Source organism: Lethenteron reissneri, chromosome 39, assembly GCF_015708825.2.
Source record: "Lethenteron reissneri isolate LAM-NWPU_2019-01 chromosome 39, ASM1570882v1, whole genome shotgun sequence".
In the NCBI taxonomy this organism is placed as follows: domain Eukaryota; kingdom Metazoa; phylum Chordata; class Hyperoartia; order Petromyzontiformes; family Petromyzontidae; genus Lethenteron; species Lethenteron reissneri.
The window spans coordinates 11393677-11419915 of NC_083817.1; the positions used below are offsets into that span (position 1 = coordinate 11393677).

At 44.8% G+C, this 26239-nt stretch overlaps 1 protein-coding gene across 1 annotated transcript; it reads left to right on the plus strand.

Annotated features, from left to right (window-relative positions):
* Window positions 1–9303: 9303 nt before the first annotated feature.
* Window positions 9304–24941, plus strand: LOC133352019 (riboflavin-binding protein-like; the record flags this gene model as incomplete). Its single annotated transcript, XM_061567720.1, has 4 exons — window positions 9304–9479; window positions 10703–10831; window positions 11756–11861; window positions 22907–24941. Coding segments are annotated over 4 exons (801 nt in total), but the record flags the coding sequence as incomplete, so codon positions are not given.
* Window positions 24942–26239: the final 1298 nt, after the last annotated feature.

The following is a 26239-nucleotide window of genomic DNA, read 5'->3' on the forward strand; positions in this document are numbered from 1 at the left end:
AAATCGGAATCGATTGCAACAGTGGACAACAGGGTTTCACCGGCGGCTTCCACTGCGTGCAATGCACACACCCCTTAAACAAATTAACAATATCCTCAGCCATGTCATAAGAAGTCCAACTTAAGTGTGGCGAGTGTCTTATGCACACCCAGGTACAACAAGGGGTTCGTGTACCACCCACATTACCTTACCACGCAGGGCAGTGGGCACAACAATTGTATATGGCTGCAACCCTCCATCCCAATGCATGAGTAATCCACCTCTAGGAATGACAGAGGCGACACCCCGTCGATCCTCGCCCGCATCAGTCTCTCTGGCACAGTGTCGCAATTTAAGCAGGGAAGTGTACTCAACCTGGAGGCGCCCCCAATGTTCGTGGTCTAATCCAATGACAGCGTCACGCGCCACCGGACCCTCGGCCACTTCAGATGTTACAAACCCCGGTCATCACCACAAGGGGAGGGGGCGAGGGCTCATTGGGTGGCTCATAGCACCCGGAGCCCAAAAAGCACGTGCACCCGCCTCTCATTGGTAATCTCGACAGGGCATCAGCGTTCGTGTGATGGGAACCTTTGCAATAGGTAACCTTAAAGGAGTAGTCCTGAAGGATCTCCAACCAGCGTGAAAGTTGGCCAGACGGCTGATCAACACGCAGCGCGTACTGTAGCGCTGCGTGGTCAGAGCACACCTCAAAGTGTCTACCATACAAATAAGGGCGATACTGTTTGCACAAAAACCACAATAGCTAACAGTTCCCAGCATGTGACACAATACCGTTGTTCGGCCGGAGACAGAATTCTGCTTTTATATGCGACAACACTCTTGACGCCATTGACAACTTGGGACAGAACAGCTCCAATTCCGGTGTTACTAGTGTCTGTATAAAGGATGAACGGCAGAGAAAAGTCGGGGTAGTGGAAGGGAGGGGCGTTCACCAAGCCATCCCGGAGCGCAACAAATCTGGCCTCCTCCTCCTCTCCCCCAATGGAATTTATGACCCTTTGCCTTCAAGGCGTGGAGAGGTTTAGCGATGGTAGCAAACGTACCGACAAAACGGCGGTAATAGGACACGAATCTTATGAAACTGCGCACCTCCCCCACCGACGTGGGGATGGGTCAAATTTGAACACACGCGTTTTTGTCTGGGTCAGTCGCAATACCCGATTCACTTACTATGTGGCCAAGATACTGAACCGATTTCTGGAGGAAGTGACATTTCTGTGGTTTAAATTTCAGGTTGGCCGCACGCATTTTGAGAAAGACGGTGCGTAGCCGTTCCAGGTGTTCGTCAAACGTATGGCTGAAAACGATAACATCGTCGAGCTATATCAAGCATGAGTCCCACTGGAGACCAGCCAGAACCAGTTACATTAATCACTGAAACGTGGCCGGCACGGAATGAAGACCCATCGGAAACAGATTTAATTCGAACAAGCCTTGTGGTGTACGAAAGGCTGTTTTGGGCTTAGAGGCTTCGTCTAGCGGCAACTGCCAGAACCCGGATAGGAGATCAAGAGCGGAAAATAACCGCGCTCCTGCTAGAGCATCCAGTGAGTCATCCATTCGAGGTAGAGTGTACGCATCACCGATAGAGACCTTATTAAGCTTACGGAAGTCAACACAAAAGCGCAAGTTACCGTCGTGCTTTTTAACAAGTATAATTGGGGCTCCCCATGGGCTGGTGGATGGTGAAATAATGTCCGTGGCTAAAATTTCATCAACCGCCAGCCGAATGTGTTATTTTTCCGTAAGGCTCAGCCAGTCGGGATTCTGCCGGATGGGAGCGGCATCCCACGTATCAATGTCATGACTCAAAAGCGTAGTGCGGCCGATATCAAATTTCCCTTTTCTAAAAACATCCGAAAATTCGCGCAAAAGCGCAATTCCGCATTCTCGAAACAAAGCACTTTTTTCTGTTTTCCCCGCGTGTCCACACTCAGCTTCCCACTTCAAGCTCCGCCCACTTCCCCCCCAGCCTCACGTCCTCTTCCCCTTGCGCTCACGCTGCCCCCCCTCTCTCTCTCCCCCCTTGCTCCTCCTCCCTTTCTTACCTATATAACCTTTTGCCTCGGCAGCTCTCCCGCCTTCCTCACCATTTTGTTGCTGTGGGTGTTCCACCTGATGAGGATCGCTTGTGTTTCGATCGAAACGTCGTGATTTATTTTATTTTATTTCTACCTACGTGACTTTACCGAAACAACCAAAGAGGATGGATTCCTACAGTCACAAAAGCTTCAAATCAAGAATACTCGCAAGGAATTGGCGCGCTTTGTTTACGTGACAAACCTTACTAATTGGCTGTGTCGGGTGGCGGCGGGGTTAACGACACATTTATATTTACGCGATCTAACGCAAAAAATCCTCTGGATAATATTGGTCGCGAAAACCTACGTGTTGAACATACTGTATATTGTTGGTATGATTTATATATTATAAATATCACTCTTATAAAAACATGACAAATAGTGTTTTGCGAGTTTTCCATATTTAGTGCATGTACTGTATGATTGTCTTAACTCTATTGAAATGTATTTTTGAAAAGAAGGGTTTGCCAGAATTGATGTCGTAAATAATGTGGATTTATAATCGTTTCCAAATAAATATATAATTTATACCAATATATTTGTTGCTCATGAAGAATTAATGTAATTTGTTCATCAATCATTTATGCAAAATATTAAACTTAATATTTTTTTTAAAATCACTGAATAGTATATTAATACATTTATTTTCATATTTTTATATTTATAAAAATAGGAAAAGGTTTTCGACCAAATATTTTGTGAGATTTTGTTGCATATATTTGATCTTTTTTTTAAATGTGGCAAGAATTAATTCATTAAAAAATATTTATTTTCAAAGCGTTGGTCGCGAAAGCCTATGTGTTACATTGCAGCAATACTTTTGGCAACAATTGAACAATGGATATGTATTTATTTAAATAAAATAAATGCAAACAACAAATACAGTATTCCCTCGTTCACGAGGGATACATTCATGTCTTTAATAGCTTACAGAAATAAGGTATTAAATACATGAAAATGATCACAAAACACAAAAAAATTGAGTCTAATAAACAGTAAGTAAATGTTTTTTTTTAAATAATAGTTCATAAATTAAGTTATCTTTATCTCATCACTTTCTCTCGATGCAGGCGTGTAGAGTTTCAGATGCGATTCGCGGATAGCCAAAATAGTGGATAGCAAGTTCGTGAATAACGAGGGTATACTGTATATAATATACTAGCGGGAAGTACCCGGCGTTGCCCGGGAAGAAAAAGACACACACACACACATCGACTTAGACACACACACACAGATATCGACCCATACACACTAACACATCGACTTACACACACAAATATAAACTCACAGACATCGACTTTAGATACACACACATGGAGTTACAAACACAAATCGACGTACACACATACAGCGAATAGCACGCACATACGTAGACTCTCACACACACATCAACCTAAGCACACATATGGACTTACACACACACACATATCGACTAAGAGACACACACATGGACTTACACACACACATGGACCCACGCACACACATCGACTTACACACACATACATGGACTCACTCACACATTGGCCTACACACACATGGATTCACACACACAAACATGGACTTTAGATACACACACATGGAGTTACACACAAATATCGACTCACACACACATACACATCGACGTATAAACACACATCGACTGACACACATAGAAACACACACAGTGACTTACACACTCACATGGAGCCATGCACACAGCGACTGACACACACACATGGACTGACACGCACACTTGGACTTACACACACATCGACGTACACAAACAGACATCTGGCATTACCCGGGCCAAAAAGACACAGACAGACATCGACTTACACACAGATGGACCTAAACGCACACACATATGGACTCAAACACACACACATCGACTCACACACACATCGACTTACACAGCAATCCCCGATGATGCCACATCTCGAGCAATTTTCTCTCTCTGGCGAGCCTTCGCGAGGAGCAGTTTGAGAACAAAGGTCTTCCCAGTACTGGCAGGTGCATCAAGGAAAAATATTACTCCATTTGTAGTCTCAATGTCTTCCAAGATTTTTGTGTAGGCTTCTATTTGTGCATCCATCTGCTTTGGTAAATTTTCCTGAATAAATTTAAGAAGCTGTAAAGCATAATAGCATATTTTACGTAGGATCTCTTGAGCAAGGGCATGCAGGTTGTCCCTGTAGGGTGTTGGTAGTTCCATAGACGTGAGGTATTTTCCAGCAATGGAGTGCAGTTTGTTGTGAAGGAGGATGAGGAACTGTTTGAAAATATCAGAAAATTTGACGTCGAGGTTTGTATTTTGTCATTGAGCTCCGTGGAGGATGTCCTCACTCATGCCCTCTTTGTATTTTTGCCAGAGTCCCATGGGGTTAGATGCAAACGTGAAGATTTATGCAGAAGAGCAATGTCAGTTGGAAAGGGGACTGACCAACAAAATCTTCTGTCATAGCTTTATGAAGATGGTAATCACGTGCAAGAATTGCACGAAGATTGCAAGCTTCCCTGTATGTTTGACAGACAACTCCTTCCACTGTTTAGAGATCTTGGAAAGATGTGTGCCCTTAGACAACATGAAGAAGCATTGGGAGAAAGTAGCACTGCTGATTGTTGGGATGAACTGTGTAGACTCGTCCTAAGGCGTCCGATTCACCATCAGCAGCTTCCATGATTTTTTAGCACTCCATGTATAGTAGGAGGGAATTTAATGGTAGAGCAGGTTGTCAGCAAATGGGTCACTTGGGCACAAAACAAAGAACGCCATAAGGGTGGTATCTTGTGGAGCCAGGGCCTGTTGTTGGGCATTTCCTTTGATGACGTAGATGCGTTGACCATTTTGGAGGTGACGTCACAAAGCTCTGCTCTGCTTTGTGACGTCATATTTGAGAGGGGGTCTGACTTTTTGTGACGCTGTGTGACGAGGGGGGTCAAAAATTTGCCAAAATCGCGTGACATCATTTATGGACAGCCCCTAACGCGAATTAAATTTTTTAGCGAACGTGTGTGCGTTGCTAGGGGCAACTCCTGTCAGCGTTTGGTGCATGCGCAATTGCTACTTTGTCTCGCGGCGGGCCGCAAACCTAAATAAATAAAAGAAATCGCTAAAAAACGCAATTTTTACAATTTTGAAGGTCAGTGACGGGAAAACGGCATAGCACTTTGTTGTATCTATGCCCTGTTTTCCGTTATTAATATTAAGAATAATTAAGAACATTTTTTTTGTTTTTATTATATCTATATATATTTTTTTTTTATTAATGAGGACGGCTCACTTCTCCTCACGGGCACACCGGGAGTCCATGAGACATGGAGGGCGGTTGAAATGATAGGAATTCAGTCACAAAGAGGTCATAGACATCCAGACGGACAAAAAGATGTATGGACTAGCCTCCCAAGACATCTGGAGATGTACAGATAAGGTGCAGAGTAAATAACGGTTGCAACTCGCGTTTTCTTAACGTTTTCCTTACCGAAAAGTAGAAACTTAACAAAGATAATTAACCAACAAACACTATTTTTTTTATTATTAGTATATGTTTCCTACCTACACGACCGTCCGATACTAAGACCGAAGGAACTCATAAAATATAATTCAAGAATAAATGTAACACACAAGACCACATAAATGTATTGCAAACATCTCCTCAGCCACCTTTGTCTTCCAGCGGGGTCTGACAAGCAAGGAGGGAGCAAAAAGGTCACAAAGGGGGGGGTTTGTGCTGACATTGGTTGTTTTCTCTCGCAAGAGACGCGGAGAGAGGAGTGGGTGCTCGCGTGTTTGAGTTAAGCACGACCGCCTTTGTCTCCCCGCAGCACGAACAGATGGCCCAGGAATGCTTGGAGGGTTAGGAAAAGGTCGCGAGGAGGGATCGCGCCGGTGTCTGCTTCTTCTCGCTCTGTTTTGTTTGTGTTTTTTTTTGTTGCCCGCTCGCAAGGAATGCAGAGAGAAGGGAGTCACGTTTTGAGTTAGACACAGCACACAACACAGTCAGTCCGAGTCGAGCTCAGCGTTGAGACGGGGCACGCAAGGGAGCTGTGGCAGTCGTGCCTCGAGAAGAGATGGGACGACGAGACATCGTTAAAGTGGCAGCCTGAGAGCAGTCTGGGTTGAGTCGTGCTCAGTCTCGCAACTCGGCTTGCGACGCGGTGTTGCGACGGGGCTCGCAAGAGAGCGGAGGCGCGTCGCGCCTCGAGGAGAGATGGAACGACGAGACATCGTTAAAGTGACAGTCTGAGAGCAGTCTGTTCGAGTCGCACTCAGTCTCGCAACTCGGCTTGCGACGCAGCGTTGCGACGGGGGCTCGCAAGAGAGCTGGGGCGGTTGTGCCTCGAGAAGTGATGGAACGAGGAGGAGTCGTTCGAGTCGCAGAAGTCTGAGTTCAACCTGGGTCGGGGCTGGGTTTCAGCCGTGCTCCGGCTGGTGGAGCGTCGTGAGGACACGAAACACCGATGCCGATAGCCGGGGTCGCTTCTCGCAGAACGAAGTTAAGTGCGAGTGAAGCTGGCCGCTGCACGAACAAGGGAAGCACGGAGCAGAGAGAGTGACGAGTGACGACAAGCAATCAATCTGTAAAAGGGCGGAGATCGCCAAGCGTCGACCAAGTGTGCAAAGCAGAGAGCGCGAAGCAGTGGAGAAAGCCTGGTCAAACGGCTGTGAGGAAGAGGACAGCACCATCGAATGCGCCGTGTGTTTGAGGGCACACCTACCAAAGACCAGTGTAAACAGACAAGACGTCACCGGGCGTCACCGAGCGTCGTGCCAACTCGTCATCCAGCAGTGGAGAGAGAGCGCAAGAGCAGCACGACTCGGACGTCACCGGGCGTCACCGAGCGTCGTGCCAACTCGTCATCCAGCAGAGGGAGAGAGAGCGCAAGAGCAGCACGACTCGGACGTCACCGGGCGTCACCGAGCGTCGTGCCAACTCGTCATCCAGCAGTGGAGAAAAGAGAGAGCACAAGCAGAGACGCGTCCGAGCGAGGGAGCAGCAGGAGCTTGCGGCGGCCACGCCCAATCGAGAGGAACACCTGGCCGCTGTTTGTATCCTCCTACACCACACAAGCTAACGACACAATTAATATTACGAGAGGACAACGCACACACAGCACGCACACGAATAAGACTTTCAAAAAGTGATCTTTGCGTTTCAAAAAGGGTTGCCATTTCGAGGTGGTGCGTTCAATATCAACTGATCGTGCAAAGCAGTTGCTGCCGTCGAGTTACATGAATAAGAAATGTTTTAGTCATTCATTTTTTTTAACTGCATAATATCGCCAATGAAGAAGTATTTTTAGTCATTCATTTCCGTTAATTGCATAATCGAGTTACATGAATTTATTGACGTATACCTGCTTTCGCATAAGAGGGTGTCATGTGCTTGTTTAGAATTAAAATTGCTTAACACCAACTGTTCGAGTGCTTCTTTCCAAGTCCATGCAAAACTATCTTATTCTTGATAACTGTATCCTGTGATGAGATCTGAACCTGGAGACCTAAAAATAACAAACACGCTAAGATAATCGGTAAACGTTTAATCGATGATAATCGTGTTATCCTGATTGATATAACTCTGGATAAACGAAGCTAAGCCTAATTATCACAACTGCACACATTAACATAACCGCAAGCATCCGCATAAATTACTACGATTATCTCCGTGATTATCATAATTTATGCATATAATCACACACATTATCATAATTTATGCATGTTAATACACACATTAACATAATTAATGCAATTTGCGCATTTTTTGGAAAATTATTAATTTTTATTATTTTTATCAAAATTTCATAACCCGACACATACAACAACTTGCGCACCACGGGGCTTTCGGCGTGCTGCCTGGCAATTTTTTTTCGACCTAAACCCCACCGTTTGAGAGCCAAATCCCTCGCAAGCGCGCGTGCGCAAACAGACAGACGGACAGACAGACAAAATATGACTTTTATATAGAAGATTAGTTTTCATTAATGTAATGAAAATTCTCATTTTATCACGTACACCATGATTAAAATGTAATCTATTAATTAAAACACATTTTTTTAATGTCCCGTATTATTTTTCAAATTTGCTAAAGAATGTTTAACTGCATTATGCAGTTATATATTTTAAATTAATGTAATAAAAGACTCCGTCAGGCACTGCTGGTCTCCGTTGGTCTTTTATTTAGGTTCTTTCTCCGCACCCCGCTGGTCCCCTCCGTGGACCAGCGTCGTCTGGCGCGCGCCCCGCACACGCTCCCTCGTCCTCTCCTCCACTCTTCCTCACACCCCGCTGGTCCTGACAAGGGACCAGCGTCTCCTCTCGCATGCCGTGCACGCTCCTCCGTTAGCTCCACCACTCCCGCACTCCGCACACCGCTGGCCGACGGCGTGCTGAAGGTCCTTCGGCCACGTGGTCGATGGCGCGGATCTCCTCTAACCACCCAACGTGGCTCAGCCTCTTAACTTCCCCAACTGACCTCGACCTCTTCCGGGCTCCCACTTATATCCTCTCCCCCACGTGACCCTGACTCCTCCCCTTCTGGATCGTCAGATCCGGCCTTCCCATACTGCCCAGCTGGCTCCGCCCCCATTCACCTCGCTTCCCATTGGAGCCGAGGTGAACGGCGGCCCCTCCCACACGCCCCCCAGACCGGGCTGTGTGATTGGGCCAGAGCCCAGCAGGAACCCCATTTACACTCGCATTACATTAATATAATTTAGTTATCCATTTATGAGAAATGTTAATATCTGATTGCATCAATTTTGGCCACAAAACGGAAGTAGGGTTGCGATGTTATTTTCAATACTACTGTCAAAACAAATCAAAATGAAAAACATTCCATGCTTGCAAAAGGAGAATCATGTTTCCTTAAGCCCTGATGCCACTGAGGCTTGAATTGTTTAACGTTCCAGGGACACTCAAGTTGGGTGCTGACAGTGTATTTATGAAGGTAGATGTTGGCATGACTGACAGCACATGATCCCAGTATTACAGTACTGTTAACCCGTGTTCTACTGAAATATTCTAGCTGAGCCAGCGCACCGCCTTCATGGTATGAATGGTTTTCCAAAGAGGTCCTCAGCTTTAGTGAATACATCTTTTACAAATCCTTATGGACACCCTTTATCTACCACAACTAATGTGCTGTACTTGGATCGGGAGACGTCCTCTGCAAGGCATTTTTGCAGGGACGTGTGTGTGTCAATGAGGCCCACCGAAAGTATTTTAAAGTCTTATTCACTGTAAGTACGGAAAAGGTTCCCCACCGCTGCTCTACGGGTATATGCAGCATGTGTATGCGTGTGTGTGTGTGCGTGGGCAGAGGCATGTTGTACCGCTGCTTTCACCACGCAACTGGAGCCGACCACCATTAACCGAGTTGAGGACACCTACTGGAACCTGTGCGGCAACCTGAGCACCAAGTGAGCGTTTCTCTCTGCACTCCCCCCGGGGGTTTTATATCGCTTGCACAAGAGGTAAAATGTGCAGCTGCGCTCACGCCATTGCTGGCAGAGGGGCCTACACTAGAGGGAGTTCTAGAGAGCCCCCTCGAGAGGGTAATTTGGCCTACTCTTTCACGCTGTGGTAGGAGAACCCACACTCGATCCCAATATACGCAACCTGAAAATTGACTAATGATGGTGTAGCCATTAAGTTTGCAGTACTTGAATAGGGAAAGATACAGGGCGATTCAAGACATTCGTTGCAAATGCCATGCCAAGAGATTGAATCGAACCAGCGACCTCTGGATTGCGAGTCCAATGTGCTGACCATTACACCGCCTATATGGAAGCATTCAACTGCCTTCTGTGCTTGCGTTTATCCAGTTTTCTCCCGCATCCAAAATGTCTCAACGAAATTGATTGAAAATCCCGATTCGGCAATCTACTAATGAATTAGTCTTGAAACAGTATTGTGTATTTATAACTGCGTATTGCTCTAATATACAGGATGGTATATTATTAAAATAAACATGACATACACAAGTTTGTTACTAATAGTGTGGAAGTGCTGTCAGGGAAATCACTCTTCATGTCATTTGAAGCTCTGAAACACCGTGAGAGGGTGCCATGGCGTAGCCTGCAGCCCAATTCACTCCCGATTTTATTGAGGTCAATATACGGTTACAGTACTAGGTACAAGTCCCTTTAGACTGAGTCACCCTAGAGCAGGGCTAGAGAAATATTTTCCTGAATGCAGGTCAAATAAGACTTGAAAATATGTTAATTAGGCCTACGATATATGGCACAAAACTTTTCTCTTGCTATTACTGCACGCTTTAAGTGCTTCGCCAGAACTACTTGAAAGACAACAAGTCACTGAGTACGCTAAAGATATAAACACAGTGTTGCCAAGTCAAGAAAATGTCCTCAGTTGAATGCGATTAGTGTGGCTAAGATGCTTACAGCAGTGTCCCTGGTAGACTGGAGTAAGTGGCCCGTGACAAGTAGCTGCAGCCATAACAAGAGGTATACCGGGGTAGTGTGCCTTGGGCGGGAATATTTTCTGGACTGCTGATCTTAATGAAATTATTCCTTGGCTAACCAGTAGAGTAGTGCACACACCACTCTTGTGCGTACACAGCGGCGTGTACTGCTGGCGTATGTGTGCGTGATGCCGCGTGCGTAACTGATTGCCGCTGTAGGTGCCAGGCTTTCATGAAGCGCAACGAGTGCTTCTACCGCTGCTCGCCGCACGCTGCCGACTGGATGAACCCTGCCTACAAGAGTGGCCTGCTTCATGTGCCCATTTGCTCCAGCTACTGCAGTGACTGGTACGTTAGCCTGGGAATGATTTCTTAACCCCTTCTCCACTGGCACGTCCAAAACCGTGCCAGCATGGGAGCCATTGCGGTTTGGGTGGTTTTCAGATGCCTATTTGCTCAGCTAAGCTAGAATGGTCCTATGAAACGCTGGCCAAACAAGACGTCTGCATCTGCCATTAGGCCACGCTGGGCCAAGAGTGGGGTTAACTGTCAGCAGCACAACTCAGGTTTTGCAGTGGGGGGAAAAACAACCTGGCGCCTCCTGAATTGCAAGGATGCCAATTCAAGGGGTGTAATTTTCACATCTCAGAAATGTGATATTTACCTGCATAGTCAGCAGAGGGCTGGGCAGCAAAATCTAGTGTTGCACTATACTATGTTCTAACATCGACGTTCCCTGCATTCATCAACCAGCACTGACCACGTCTCGCATGGCAAGACAAACCCCTCATCGAAATGTACGAAAAAATAATCGTTTATAGTTCCTATTATTTGTAATATATTGAGTCGTTCACTCAGGCTTTTTTTTAATTGGTTACGTTTGTTTACCCAGAAAGGCCTCACTGAGTCTCGAGAACCTTTTTCAGGAGGTTCCTGCTGACTTTACGCAGTAGGGGGGCGACTGTCTCTACGTGTGTTTCCAATTAAGTCATTTGCGAGTATAATTATTTTCAAATTTGGACCAAGGCGCTGGCACACATCGGCCTACTCTTCGTTGAATGACGTCAAGGGAACTTTAACATCCGCTGTGAAGCACACGTTGCATTGTATTTCCTGGCTAATATAGCCCCAGAATTATTGAACCAAGTGTGACATACGCACGTCCATGGCTCGGACATCTCACCGGCCCTGGCTGAGCCAGCGAGCCTAGAGTCCCGTGTGTGATAGCGGAGCTGCGACGCTCTGACCGGCCGTCTGCTGTGCGTGCGCCAGGTACGAAGCGTGTCGGAGCGACCTGACCTGCGCCCGTAACTGGATGGAAAACTTCAGCTGGAATGTGACCAACAGCTGCCGCAACAGCTGCATTCCATTCAGCGAGGTATGGCTGCCTTTTTCCATTATGAGCACGCGTACTGCTGCCACAGTTAAAACTGTTGCTGTTATGCTTGACTGGCAGTGGGTCAAAGCATCCTCTATCCCAGCAGCTCACTGCTACCAGTCCATCCGTGCCTTCAGAGCAAAGTGGAGCAATTTGGTGCAGGCAGCTGTTTTAATGTACTTCACTCAACTTCACTGAGCCCCTCAACCAATATCAACGACGGCATTGAAACCTACCAATTAATTATTCTTAACATGCCGGCAGTCAAGTCACCTACTTATCACATTGCTTTTTTTCTGGTTACTGTATCCTGTGAACTTTACTCGTTGATTCCACCACCCGTATTGAGGACTCGGTTCTACCAGACACTGACCGTTTCCTCTTAGACACACTGCAGAACACAACAACACACTCGCCTGCTCACTCATCCACTGACCAATTCACCACACTGCAGATCACAACACTTTATTTTCTTCTTCTACATTTTCCTATCGCACTACTCCATTTGGAAATTCTCTCCCATTGTCTCTTCTCAATTCGAAATAATAATCTTTCTCAATTCCCAAAACTATTGTCTATTGTACCATCAATTGTGCTATTTGTTGCTGGCTGCTTGGCGTTTTGGACACGAGTGCAACTGTGACTAGAAGAAGAATAAAATAAAGAAATGCGAATGGTCCTTCTGTCAACCCACTGCTGGATGAGCCCCCCCCCCCCCACCACTGTGCGAGTCATGGGCGTTATTTAACCATACCTCACCATGCTGGTCAGTGGGGATTGCTGAGGGGTAAAGAGATAAGCTCAGGTATAGGTGCTCGATGGATTGTTACATTGCATGGCCATGACAGAGGGGCGATGGATTTGGGAGCCCTTCATCCAGCAGTGGAATAGATCGTTGCTTATGACAACGTTGATATTTTTCAAACTACAGTACATTATGCCGCATATCTGACTCACTGGGGGATTGCGGTGGATATGTGTAAAGGTCGAGTATGTGAATATCTGCAGTTACACCACCATGCGCCATAAAGGGTAACCGACAAAAATAATGCACAAACGTCTTTAAACACAGGGAAAGGATTCACTATGCTTGAGTAGTGATTGAATGAACGTGAGATCAGAACGCACGACTGTGTGAGGAGAGGTTGAATTTGTGCACGTCTATAGAAAATGACCAGCACGTCTTGAACAATTACTGGGCTACCTGTATTACTCAGCATTGGTTCTTCTGATGCCATTTATGCCACAGCAGAATTTAGGATAAGCCGTTGCTTACCCTTCTTCTCAGCGTGACACATCATGCCATGTTTTAATGCGTAAGCCTGGCTTTGCTAGGAATTCAATGTCATGCCACATGGCAACCGAGGTGGATTGTGCTTAACGAGAATAAGTGCTGATTACTTTCTTAAACACACTAAATTGCTCATTAGGCGAGTGGTCATTTTCCAAAAGGCGACTTTGGTGTAGGGTTTGTACGTTGCTGGCCAGTTGTGACAGTTAAATATATTTTTGATATGGATACGAGTTGAGTTGCAACTATAAATCCATGTATAAGTATTGTGTTGAGTGTGTTGTACTTGCCCTGCACCTTCGATTAGCACGGTTGGCTACGTATGGTGCGAAAGAAGTTCAACATACATACGTAATTGGCTTCACATCACGTGTGGATCATTCATGGCCTCAGAGAGCACGTACAGTGGACGTGAGTTCACGATGTGTATCACTGCTATGCGCTGCAGTCGCATTCACGGGAACTACCCTAAATTGTATGAATCACACGTGAACCGGCCTCGGCAGGTGCAACTGCCTTTTCCACAAATGGAAAATGTACGAATCTTCCAAATGCCAGTTTAACGCTGCAAACTACAAATGAGAGACATAAAAAGAGGAACGCACAGATCAGAGAATAAATGCAAATCACAAATATCAGAGACAAAAGTTGGTTTGGACAGGACAAATTGCTATAAGAGGTAATAGCTGAAAGACAAGACTTGTGACGGAATGGCAGCCAAAGGAGGGATTGTACCGTATTTTAGAGAATCATCACAACAGAGACAGAGCAATGAGATTAGCTCATGCGCAAGATCTATAGATGGCTTGTTGCAATGCGGGGAAGGCATTCGTCCAGCAGTGGCCAGATCATGGCTGAGGTATGAATATAATTTTTAAATCGGGAACACAGCAGGTTCTGTCTCAGTGCTCTAACTTGACGTTTATCATTCGTCTTCAGCTTCCCAGCTGCTTAACAATGCGCATTTTCAATATCAAGGTGAGTAGGTCGACTGAGACGCAGACAACAAAATGTGTCTGGCCTGATTCAACAGTTATTCGAGCATCGGTTCCACTGGGCGGTGAATGATTACACAGTCAGGTGGGGTAAGACTTACAGGCAAAGGCCGTTCGAAACTGCATGAGCGTGTAAGCTCATGCAGAGGCACGGGTTATGGATTTATACATTTCTGCGTTGCTAAGTCTGTAGCCAGGAGGGCGAGCATATCATCGTCGTTTATTATTTATACTGCGCCTGCCGTGAAGTACATCACGAGGCACCAGAACACAGATACATTCGAGATAATTTATTCAGTCAAGAAACGATTGCAGATCAAATTATGATTTTCAAAAACAATACACTGAAGACTGACTATTAACAACAAGCATAACAGGGAGGACATGGTTAACATCCAGCGAAAGCCTCTGACCAAACGTGAAACCTCTTAGCTCACCAAAGGTGATATCGCCCTGTGCACGCAAATTATCATGGATTGTTCTTGCAAAAAGAAAAATGTAAGTTATTGATTCCCGTTAATGTTACATTTTCAAATTCGAGCAATTCTACATATATGCATACAGGCCATTTGTCAATCCATATGATTTTTTTTTCTTGCAGCTCCACAGTAACTTTCTGAACATCTGAAAAAGAGCTTTATAGCTCATCAAATTCCTCCAGTATAAATGAAGATTCTGACAGTCACGTCTTACAGTCCGTTCTCGTGATGTGAGTGTGTGGAGCATGGGGTGGGAGTAGCTGGGCCATAGAAATGGATATATTTTAACATAATATCTCTGTGCTTTTGCCATTTTACTCTTGGATGAAGTCCTTCTCACACTGTATTGGTTAAGGGCGTTGTTTGACCATACCTCAAGGGGAGTTAGCTGTGGCAGGGAATTGAACTCGGGCATCACATTCATAACAGAGCGCTAACCGCTGTGCCACCGCTCCAACTCATGACATTAAAAAAGACAGTCAGTGATTTCCTGCTCAAATGCGCATTGAGGCGGTGCTCATCTCCACTTTGCAGCCTGAGCCATTGAAGCAAATTCCACATTCGTATGGTGGGGTGGAATATCCATAGGATAATGCCTCTTGACTTCCCCTCAAAGTTGGGAGTCATTTTATGACCCCAGAAGGATGATTGACGAGATCGACCCCCCAACCAGGATTTGAACTCACCACCTTCCATATAAGGGAAAAACACAACGTATAATTTGTGTAGCATTCAACTTGCAGTAGCTAATATACGATGGTTCTTTGACAATGCTATCCAGTATGAATGTATGGCGTTGTCTCCATCATCGTGAATATATATATGTATTGAGTCCAACCGAGTCACAGACGTCATTCTTCAGAGGCAACACATTTATTGTAACACGTATATACAAAGGGGTAACTGCCCCTTTACCAGATACAGCCTGGGGTGGTGGACCACCAGGCTAACTACGCTAGTTACTGGGAGTAGCTACCACGGACAGGACCCTGGCTTGGGTCCTTGTCCACGTGTTGGTGACTTCTTCTTGGACGTAGAATATAGATCGTAGATCTTCAGATGACAACAGCAACGCTGGAACCCCGGTTCCTGTGGGGACCTGGTTTATATGCTCCTGGGTCGTGGCTGGCCCTGCCCCTGGCCACGGCCACCTTCGAGAAACCTCTTTGTTGTTTCTCGACCCTTCCCGTAGGATATCACCCTGACACGTGACCACCCCCTAGCCCCCACCTGGGGCCCCTGTGTAGATCTTACCCGTCACGTGCTTTCCAGGGTCAACCAGAGTGCCATGACCTCGAGACACCTCATCCCATGGCTGACACGCTCCCTCCTGTAGGAGTCAGCACTGCACGCCACGCGTGGTGCCACTGAGAGCTATCACAGCACTCACCGAGCCCCGTCTAGGGCTAGTACTACACCCACCTACGGGGTTCCTGTGATGATAATGTATCGCACGCCGTGCCTCGCTGGAGCCGGTATTATTCAGCAATATTCACGATGTCGCTACATACTGATGTCCGCGATGCGAGTACATCACACGCCATGCCTCTCTAGGGCCGGCACCACATAGTGACATCTGAGATGTCACTGTGTCACTACACAAGGATTAGTAAATTGTTGACCATTGCTTTACCCAGCAAAGTTTGCGTAATAACGCACCCGTCGAGACAATGCATTTTCATGTGGTTCTCCCTTCTTTTGGCATTGTGAAATATCCTTCTTCCCATGACATGCCTCGGGTTTGTGTACCTCAGAGATGGCAACCCTACGTGGGCCATATCAAATGAAGCCGCTTTGCAGGTCAAAGATTTCCCTACCCCTGTTCTAGGCATCCATAGCAGAGCATCGCCCGATATGGTGAGGCGATATGCTTCACCATATATTATATCATAACTATATGGCCTCTATGCTGTAATTGTCACTTTGCCTTTATTAAGCATTTGTTAGCCAAGTTATTTTTTATTTAGCATTCTGGGTCAATATTTGTCGGGAAAGAAGGGACACATAACCTGTTGGTTTATATTTTATCATCTTGTATGCAGTGCAGCATACTATCAAGCAGCATAGCAATGGCACACATGAACTTGGCGACCTGAATTTGATTCCCAATCACGGCTGTTGTCAGTAGCAACTGATATATTAATTGAGTGATACTCTTTGGTTCTTTCGGTAAAATCACGTAGGTATATATATCTCGGTTGTAGTTGTGTCTGTGTTTATATATCTGATATATATTGAAGTTGTGTCTGTGTTTATATATCTGATATATATGATATATAAACACAGACACAACTTCAACCGAGATGATTGGTACAAACTGAGCAATCACTGGAAGGACGTTATTAACCAGGTAAAGTCTTAACTGACTGTGATGTTTCCAACCTGCCTATGTCAGCTGTTATTTCGACTCTGTGTGTCTCTCTCTATGCCTCTCTCTTAGATCTCTCATGCTCACATGTCCGTTGCATTGCACTCTCATGCTCACATGTCTTTTTGATTGCACTCTCATACTCACAGGCCCTTTGGATTACAACCGTTGGGTTGCAGTTACATGCAAATTCCTCACATTAACATCACTAGCCCCGATTTAAAGCTTTCGTGACTGCAGGGATTCATCTTCTTGGTTCTTTCGGTAAAGTCACCTAGAATGGAAATAATAAAATAATAAAAATAAAACATAATAAAATAATTCTCACGACGTTTCGGCCACAACGCATGTTTTATTTTTATTATTTTATTATTTCCATTTTACGTGACTTTACCGAAAGAACCAAGAAGATGAATCACTAGCCACAACGCATGTTTTATTTTTATTATTTTATTATTTCCATTTTACGTGACTTTACCGAAAGAACCAAGAAGATGAATCACTAGCCCTGGCCACTTCTTTATGACCCTTGAGCTACACCCATTTCAAACCTTTTAAAACAGTGTGGCTCAGCAGCAGACCATGCTTTCCCACCTGATGGACGCTTGTGTTGCGCCCGAAATGTGATTTCTTTTATTTTATACCTACGTGACTTTACCGAAAGAACCAAAGAGTATGGATTCCTGCAGTCACGAAAGCTTCAAATCAAAACTGAGTGATACATAAACCGATGCTGGCCCCGCCTTCACTAACCAGTATGGGCAAAAATCACCATAACCAAACACAGCAAGGGGTGGCCTTAATCCATCAGTGGATTGACACAGGTCTGTCCATACATAGATGACAGCCAATTAAATCACACCAAGGCACCTTCCTGCTCAGCAATGATAATGCATTCGTATCTGTTGGTGGATCTGAGCTAATCATAGAAATGCCACATTCCCATGTATGCATGTTGAACTTCTTTCACACCGTACGTAGCCAACCGTGTTCATCGGAGGTGCGGGAAAGGACAACAAATTAAACACACAAAACATTTTATAGCACAACTTTTATTGACTTCTCACCAAGTTGTACAGCTTCACTATGCAGGTCGTTTTAATTGTATCAACCTGAGAGAAATGATGATGATAGCTGTAATTCCTGCCGTTATAAAATAATGACTATGCTCTCCCGTAATTTTTGACGCAACTTTATGACTATTGTATCGAAGCCATGCAATCTGAACACAGTCGTCAAACTCGGAGTGATTTATGAGTGTGCCGATTTTTTTTCTTACTGAAAAAAAACTGTTTTGTTAAACCTGACGATGGCTTTGACAGTTTGGATTTAATGGGGTCAGCCAAAGGGAGAGAGGCGGGGGTCCCCACCCCCGCCCCCCGGCAATACCCAGAATGCATCGTATATAACCTGGCCTCTGGCCAGTGTCGGATTTAGATTGTCAATGTTAAGATGGAGGGCAGGCGTCGGGGGGAGAGGGAGCGTAAGCGGAGGCTTAAGTCGTTCTGCTGAGATTTCAATGATGAAACACGCAAGACAGATTTCCTGATTTATGACTGTTCTGTACACGTGTTATTAGCGCCTGATGAGTACTGTATTTATCTATGAGGAATACAACAAATAAGTATCTTTGATGAAAATGCTCTGAATGTGTTTGTATCGTGTGTGGTAGTGGGCCTTGGCGTACACATAGCCTGGCACAAGCGCCGTGGTGATGTCACCGCCACTTAGTGGCCAATGGTGGCTGAGCATGGAATGATTAACTGAATACATTCAGATCGTACCATCACTTTATAAAATGCATAAGAAGCATGAATCCAGAAATCATTTCCGATTCATGAAAACTGCACAAATTGCGTGTAAATCATTGCGTTTAGGGAAATGAAAAGTCTTCTCTCATTTCCTTATATGTCCCATCACGCCCGCTCAGACCCCGAGCAGCACCACATAACGCCCTTAATACCAACACTGCCTTCAACTCGCTCCCTCCACCCTAGTAACTACCTGATCCCCATCCCTTATCTTGCCTTTTTGTACTGTAGTCAGCAGGCATTGTTAAGCGCCTTGATTAAAAGGCGCTTTAGAAATACAAAATAGAATAGAATCTAACACCTCTGATTAGTGCGGTTGGATACATAGGGTGCAAAAGAAGTTCACACGTATACAAATGAGACAGTACAAACGAGACGGTACAAACGGGATTGTGCAAAGCGAGAGTACGAGACTAAAGTTTTCTTAAAATCGAATCATGGATTCGACCACGACCATTGCAAATGGAATGTTCGATCTCAAGGGGGTCTCTATTCACTGGTGGGGCCCGGCCCCACGGGGCTCGTGCTGCCAATGCGCGTGGTGGGGGGGATTTGGTTATTGAGGTTACGTAGAATCTACGTTTTTAAAGACCATTAAAGTAACTCATGTTTACAGTGTACACTAACAACTAAGCTCAGTTGATTACAAACAAGAGCGCATTAAAACAGCTAAACTATAAGCAAGGCATTAAAATGAACAAGATAAAACCTTAAGTACAAATTTAGATGACAATATATCGCAATCCAAGCAGTATACTCTGCGAAATTTAAGCTTGTCTGACTGATATCCATGTAAAAAGTTAAAAATTATTTCATTATTTGAAATGTTGAAGTTTGTGTTCAGTCCAAGTTGTACCACAACGATTACAAAAAATTAGCAGGTACGTGCAGTTTTCTGAAGTTCATTCAAAACCCGTTTACTTGCAACTTATGCGTTACACTCGACACGATCCTGTTGCTTTAAAATAAACGCCGCTCGTCTCAGAACACCTCCATTTTGCAAAAGCAACAGTGTCCACGGTAAATCAACAGTGTCCACGGTAGATCAATCTTCGTTGATTCTGCACAAATTACGGATGGTTCAAAATCGAGATACTCGATTATTTATCATACTAAAGGAATATGATCAAATCATAGTACTTATCATATAACAAAAATTGATGCCAACGTTTAAGGTAGACCATATTCTTGTTAAACCACAACCAGCTGGTTCATGAGGATGAGAACGAGGCAAGGTGGAGGGAGATCACGACCAGAGCTGCCAGCATGGTGCTTCAGTCACGGGAGATGGATGCATGATGGGCTTGTACTAGCATTTGTTACTGAAACACATGAAGCTAAACATAGCAGAAGAAACAGGCGAGGGCAAGGTGTTGCGCCATCGCTGGTATGGTTTGTGGTGAATTATTGATTTTGAATAAATTGCGTACAGTATTTCATTAATCAGTAGACATTGACAGACAGATTCCACTGTGTAACAATTTTTTTGTTCCTGGGTAGTAAGTCTTATTTCCCAATTGCTTATGCCTCAAAAGTACAGAAAATGGCTATTATTCCCCACAAACTTAGCTTTTGTGACCAGGACAGTGATATTTTGGAATTTACCTATTTTCCAGAACATTCCAGATATATTCAGTGCTGAGTAAACTTAGAGTAACTTCTAGAACATTCTAGAAATTTCCAGTGATATAAATAGTAGTATAAATACAGAGGCCTTAAGCCCACAAGTTCAGTTTAGTTCCATCTGCCTAAGTGGATAAAAATCTGCATTTTTCTGAGATGGCATCAGGCTGCAAACATCCGGCAGACGCATTTTGCTATGTCTACGGCCAATTTATCAAGTCAAGAGCAAAAAAGTACTCTGTGCTAAGATGTGTGAGGCCTACAAGGCATATTTTACCATGCCTGTCAGGGATGAAGACAAACCCTGGGCACCTCATTTCAACTGCGAGCAATGCAAAAAAAACTCTGGAAGGCAAGATGGACAATTGTTGCTCGGAATTTTACGTTATAAAATTTGTAAAAAAAAAAAAATTGTAAAAGTTTTTCATTTTAAAATATTTAACAATTTTCAATGTTATTGAAAAAAGTATCTTTGAAAAATGTAGGATGACACAGAGGGGAAAATAGAGCCATAAAGTTCGCTATCCCAAGAATTTGGCGGGAACCCACTGACCACTCAAGCAACTGCTAATTCTGCATGGTGAGCCCTTCCAACGTCGGACTGGCAATACACCCATCACGTATCCGGACCTTCCTTCATCCATTGCCCTGGTGCCACACTACCATGAGCTCCCCGTACCCACTCCTCTGGAGAGAGAGCAGCCGTCTTGAGAAGAGAGCAGCAAGTCAGAGAGCGAGGAAGACGTTGTAGATCCAGATGACAATTTCAGAGGTGGAGATGAGAGAAATCCATACTACCCCAACCAAAAAAACCCCAACGACTTGATCAGAGATCTTGGTCTCACCAAGTCCAATGCCTGAGCTTTTGACGTCTAGGCTCAAGCAGTGGAACTTGTTGGATGTAAGTGTGCAAGTCGCAGATCAGAGGAAGCATCACCAACCTTTTTGCAGCTTCTTCACCCATCAAGATGGGTTCTGCTTCTGCCACAATGTGACCAGTCTGTTCGAGGCAATCGGAATCGCCTGTAACCAGAATGAGTGGCTCCTCTTCATTGATAGCTCATCCAGGAGCCTCAAAGTCGTGCTGCTCTATAATGGTAACAAGTACCCGTCTTTTCCCCTGGCTCACTCGGTGCACCTCAAAGGAGGATTACAACAGCATCAAGACCTTGCTGGACGCATTGAAGTATGATGAGTATGGCTGGCAGGTCATCGGAAACTTAAAATGGTGGCATTCCTGATCGGTCTCCAAAGCAGTGGCCGAAACGTCGTGAGAATTATTTTATTATGTTTTATTTATTATTTTATTATTTCCATTCTACGTGACTTTACCGAAAGAACCAAGAAGATGAATCCCTGCAGTCACGAAAGCTTAAAATCGGTTTTAACAAGTTTCCCTGCTATCTTTGCCTTTGGGACAACAGGGACACCAAGGTGCACTACCACAGACAGGACTGGCCATAGCAGACTGAGTTCTCTGTGGGGAGGAACAACGTCAAGTGGGAGCCACTGGTGGACCCCCAGAATGTGCCGATGCCACCACTCCACATCATATTGGGCCTTATGAAACAATTTGTCAGAGCTGTAGATAAGGAGTCGGCAGCCTTCAAGTACCTTCAAGACGTCTTCCCTAAGCTGTCTGAGGTAAAGGTCAAAGCCGGAGTCTTTGTCAGATCACAGATAAAGAAGATCCTGGAGTGCAATGAATTCCCCAAGAAGCTCACTGGTAAGGAAAAAGCGGCTTGGGGCAGATTTGTCGCAGTGGTTCGTGGCTTCCTGGGCAATCACAAGGTCGAAAACTATGTGGAGCTGGTTGAGACTGGTGAAGAACTACGGCACAATTGGCTGTAGGATGTCCCTCAAAATCCATATCCTTGATGCTCATCATGATAAATTCAAGGAGAACAAGGGAGCGTACTCGGGAGGAGCAAGGCGTGCGCTTCCACCAGGATATACCGGACTTTGAACGCCGTTACCAAGGACAGTATAATGAGAACATGATGGGAGACAACATTTAGGGGTTGATTCATGAAAGTGATTTACAGTATAATCGTAAATCTCGAAAAACTACTCACTTTTCAATCTTTTGTAGTCATTTTTGTATTACTTTAGTATAAATACATGTTAATTTTGATTCATGTTTTTTTCTGACTTTATGTGAATAAAAGATGAATTTGCCCGTTTTCTCATTGAAAATAGGTAAACTTCTAAATATCACTGTCCTGGTCACAAAAGCAAATTGTGGGGAATAAGCCATTTTCTATACTTTTTAGGCATAAGCAATTACGAAAGAACAGTTACTACCCAGGGACAAATATTGTGTTACATAGTGTTCCATTGATTGTTCAAAAATTGACAGCCATATTATTAATTTTCAAATTTATCTGCACCTTTGAACACAATCTGTGTGCTTGTGCATTAAAATTGTATTCATGACACACGCCCTTCTCTTGTCCCTCTCTGCGTCCCTGCCCACAGATGTACTCCAACGGCACAGACCTTTGCGAGAACATGTGGGGAGTCTCCTACCAAGTGGCACCCGAGGGCAAGCCTTGCCTCTACATCGGAAATGAGACGAGCCCAGACGTGGAGGGCGCCCTGGCTCATGAGCATAGTGGCGAGACCTCCTCGGCGGAAAAGACAGAGAGCTCCGAGGAGCACAAGCAGCTGGCGCGTGAGCCGAAGCATAGGCACCCAAACCGGCGCCACTATCCGAACTGCCGTAAGGCCAAGAGCAAGGAGAGCAAGGAGAGTGCCGAAGAGCAAAAGGAGCCGAAGCGGAGCAGGAGATCTCTCCAGTCCACCTTGCAGTTCGTGGAGGAGCTGGAGGGCAGCAGCAGCGGCATTCCAGACAGCCCCGTGGAGTAATCGAGAGCAGATCTCGTCAATGCCGCACCTTTGGGTAGAGCTAGTTATGGTGTTATTGGGTACCCCAATTCTTTGAGATGTTGACACAATGTTTATGAACGAGGCCAATTTAAAAGGGGGGAAGGAGGGATACAAAGGAACCCCAAACTATACTTGGTGTGAAGTTAAACCGACATTGAATAAAAACATGAAGAGATGCATTGGTAGCGGTGCACAAGCACAAATAAACAAAACTCAACAAGTTTGTCATTAGCACTGCCTCTAACGGGATGATACAAAGTAGGTTGATATTTTGGGCAACGGTCCTTCTTCAGCAACGGTCCCACTCTGAAGAAGTACCATTGCAGAGGCAGATGGTCCTGAAATAAAGCTTTTTAAAAATAGGGCCCTTGCCATTAATTAAAGCAATTACATGTAATTTCTCTGTTAAATATATATTTTTCCAATTTCAGCTTCCCCCATCCACTTTGATCAGCTACTGGACCTTGGCACAAAACTTCACCCAAATGGACAGTTCTCTGTTGTAAGGCAGACTTCGTGACAAATGTGGAAAGGCTTTAAAAAAATTACCCTGACATTCCAAGGAGTTAAGAATAGGGTTTTTCCTTTTCTGGCAACAAAACAGGTGTTAAGTTGTTAAAACACCAAACTGAAACCTTTTACAAGGAATCATGTCTGCATTAACCACAATACATGTAGTCAAAATGCAAACAAAAAAACACTGATAATATATGCATTGTCTTTGAAACCGATTGGTCCACACCAGAGACGGCTTTCTTTTGAGTCTCGTCTCAAACGGTGTTAGACCTAGAGGACGCTGTACACCTTTTGAGACTGAGGCTCAAAAGAAAGCCGTCTCTGGTGTGGACCAATCAGTTTTAAAGACAATGCATATATTATCCGAGTTTTTTTTGTTTGCATTTTGACCACAAGTATTGTGGTTAATGCAGACATGATTCCTTGTAAAATGTTTGTTTGGTGTTTTAATAACTTAACACCTGTTTTGTTGCCAGATAACAGGGGGAAAACCTATTCTCATGTTTTGGTACTGGCAAAGGAGGTCCAATGATTCCAAGGGTTGTCTAGCAACACTGGCCGACATGTGTGAATATAAGATATGTTTCACTGCACTTATAGATGCACCATGATCATTTCAGTGCATGTCAGCTTACAATAAATTTAAGATATTTTTTTCATATGCTTTAATATGGAATTACATTCTTAACAGCAATTAATAGGTGTTTTTCCATCTCAGTAGTCATACAAATGCGTTTGAAAATGGCACAATTATGAAGAAGCGTTGATTTCTCGAGCCAATATAATTACATTAAAATCTCAAGTATCGGACCATGTTTGAAATGGGGGAGGGGCGGTTTGACCATGCTGGTAGGTGTGTTGACGATTTGCTAAATATCCATGAAAGAATCATTACAATACATGCTTCGAATAAACATACTATCGTGAAAACGTTTAACTGTTGATTTTTTTTAACAGTTCAATGGTATTGTTATGAAAGATCATTTTTATGCAATTATTTGCAGTGGGTGCCCTGGTTTAGTATAATTTATATTTCGGTGTAATTTTAAATCCTGTAATGCACATATGCAAAGATTAAACATCGAAAAGAATGCCAAGACCTCACATGGGAACGCATGTAATATGTTTAATGCCAATAATAAATGTGGGTCATTTTTTTAATCTGACATTTATACTAAGCCTGGCTATTAAGCCCAATTTTTAAAAAATGATCCTTGTATTATAATATTTTGGAACATTTCTGCAAAAATGTCTCCTTTTACGACAAACTAGCAACATCGGTGAATCTAGTTTCTTTCGATGGCAGACATGTCAACAACTAAGCTGCAGTTTGCGGTCTGTTCGACATACACGCTCATGTGAGAGGAGAAGCCGCTGCAGACCCCAAGGGTGGCGTCACTGGGTCAGCAGCCATCCTTCCCGCAGCTATTGCAGGAGGAGTGTGACCGCCTCTGTTAGTTGATCAACCCGGTCCGCTAAGGGCCTCCTCTCGTGGGGTCGAGGGCCCTCTGATGTCGCTCCTTGCTCCCCACCATCTTTTCATGGTTCAGGGAGTCGTTCCGACCCCGTAGGCAGACCGGGCCATCTCCGGATCATGGCCGTTCAGGGTGCTGGGAATAGTGTCGCGTTCCTCCCTTTCTTCGCTGGGATTTCTGGTGGGGTTTTATTGTTGCCGCGTCGAGGCATCTTGTTATGCCACCACTCCCACCAGTCGGAGAGAGAGAGTCCACCAGATGAAGATTGAGGGTCGACACTTTTCTTTATTTTCTGCGGGCTCATGCCGTACGCGTCCACCCTGCTCCATTCCTCTCCCAAAAACGCCCCCATCCCCCCGCCTCTCCCGATGACGACATTCTGATATTGTACCCTTAGTTCACGCGAGTATTTCTACCCTCGGATCACGCAAGTATCAGCACTACACTTGCGTTGGAGGCTCCATGGAGGACAATTGTCTGTGACGCTTTCTGGCAAAAGCCCATTTGGCGGAGACAGACTCTACCCGTGCCCTCGGGGTTCTTTGAGAAATAGGAAAACTGAGGTTGGCCACGTGGAATGTCCAAATGTTCACTGTGGAGGAGAGGCTTCCTCATTTTGAGTTAGACCGGTACCCCCTGGACCGAGTATACAGGAGGTCCAGTGGATTGGTTTTGGCTGCAGTCACAATGAGGGATGGACAGCTCTTCACTCAAGGTAGGAAACTGCCAAACTGGGAATTGCACTTCTGAAGAAAATAATGACTCGCCTCTCCACCAACAGGAGGCATGGAATTGTGTGTAAACCACACTCACCCATAAGATAAACATCAGTGGAGGAATGCAGACAAGGCTGATGAGTCAGGTGCCTTCTGTGATCGCCTGTCCCAGGTTCTGGCTAAAGTGGCCCCTCGGGATAGAGTGATTTTGTTCA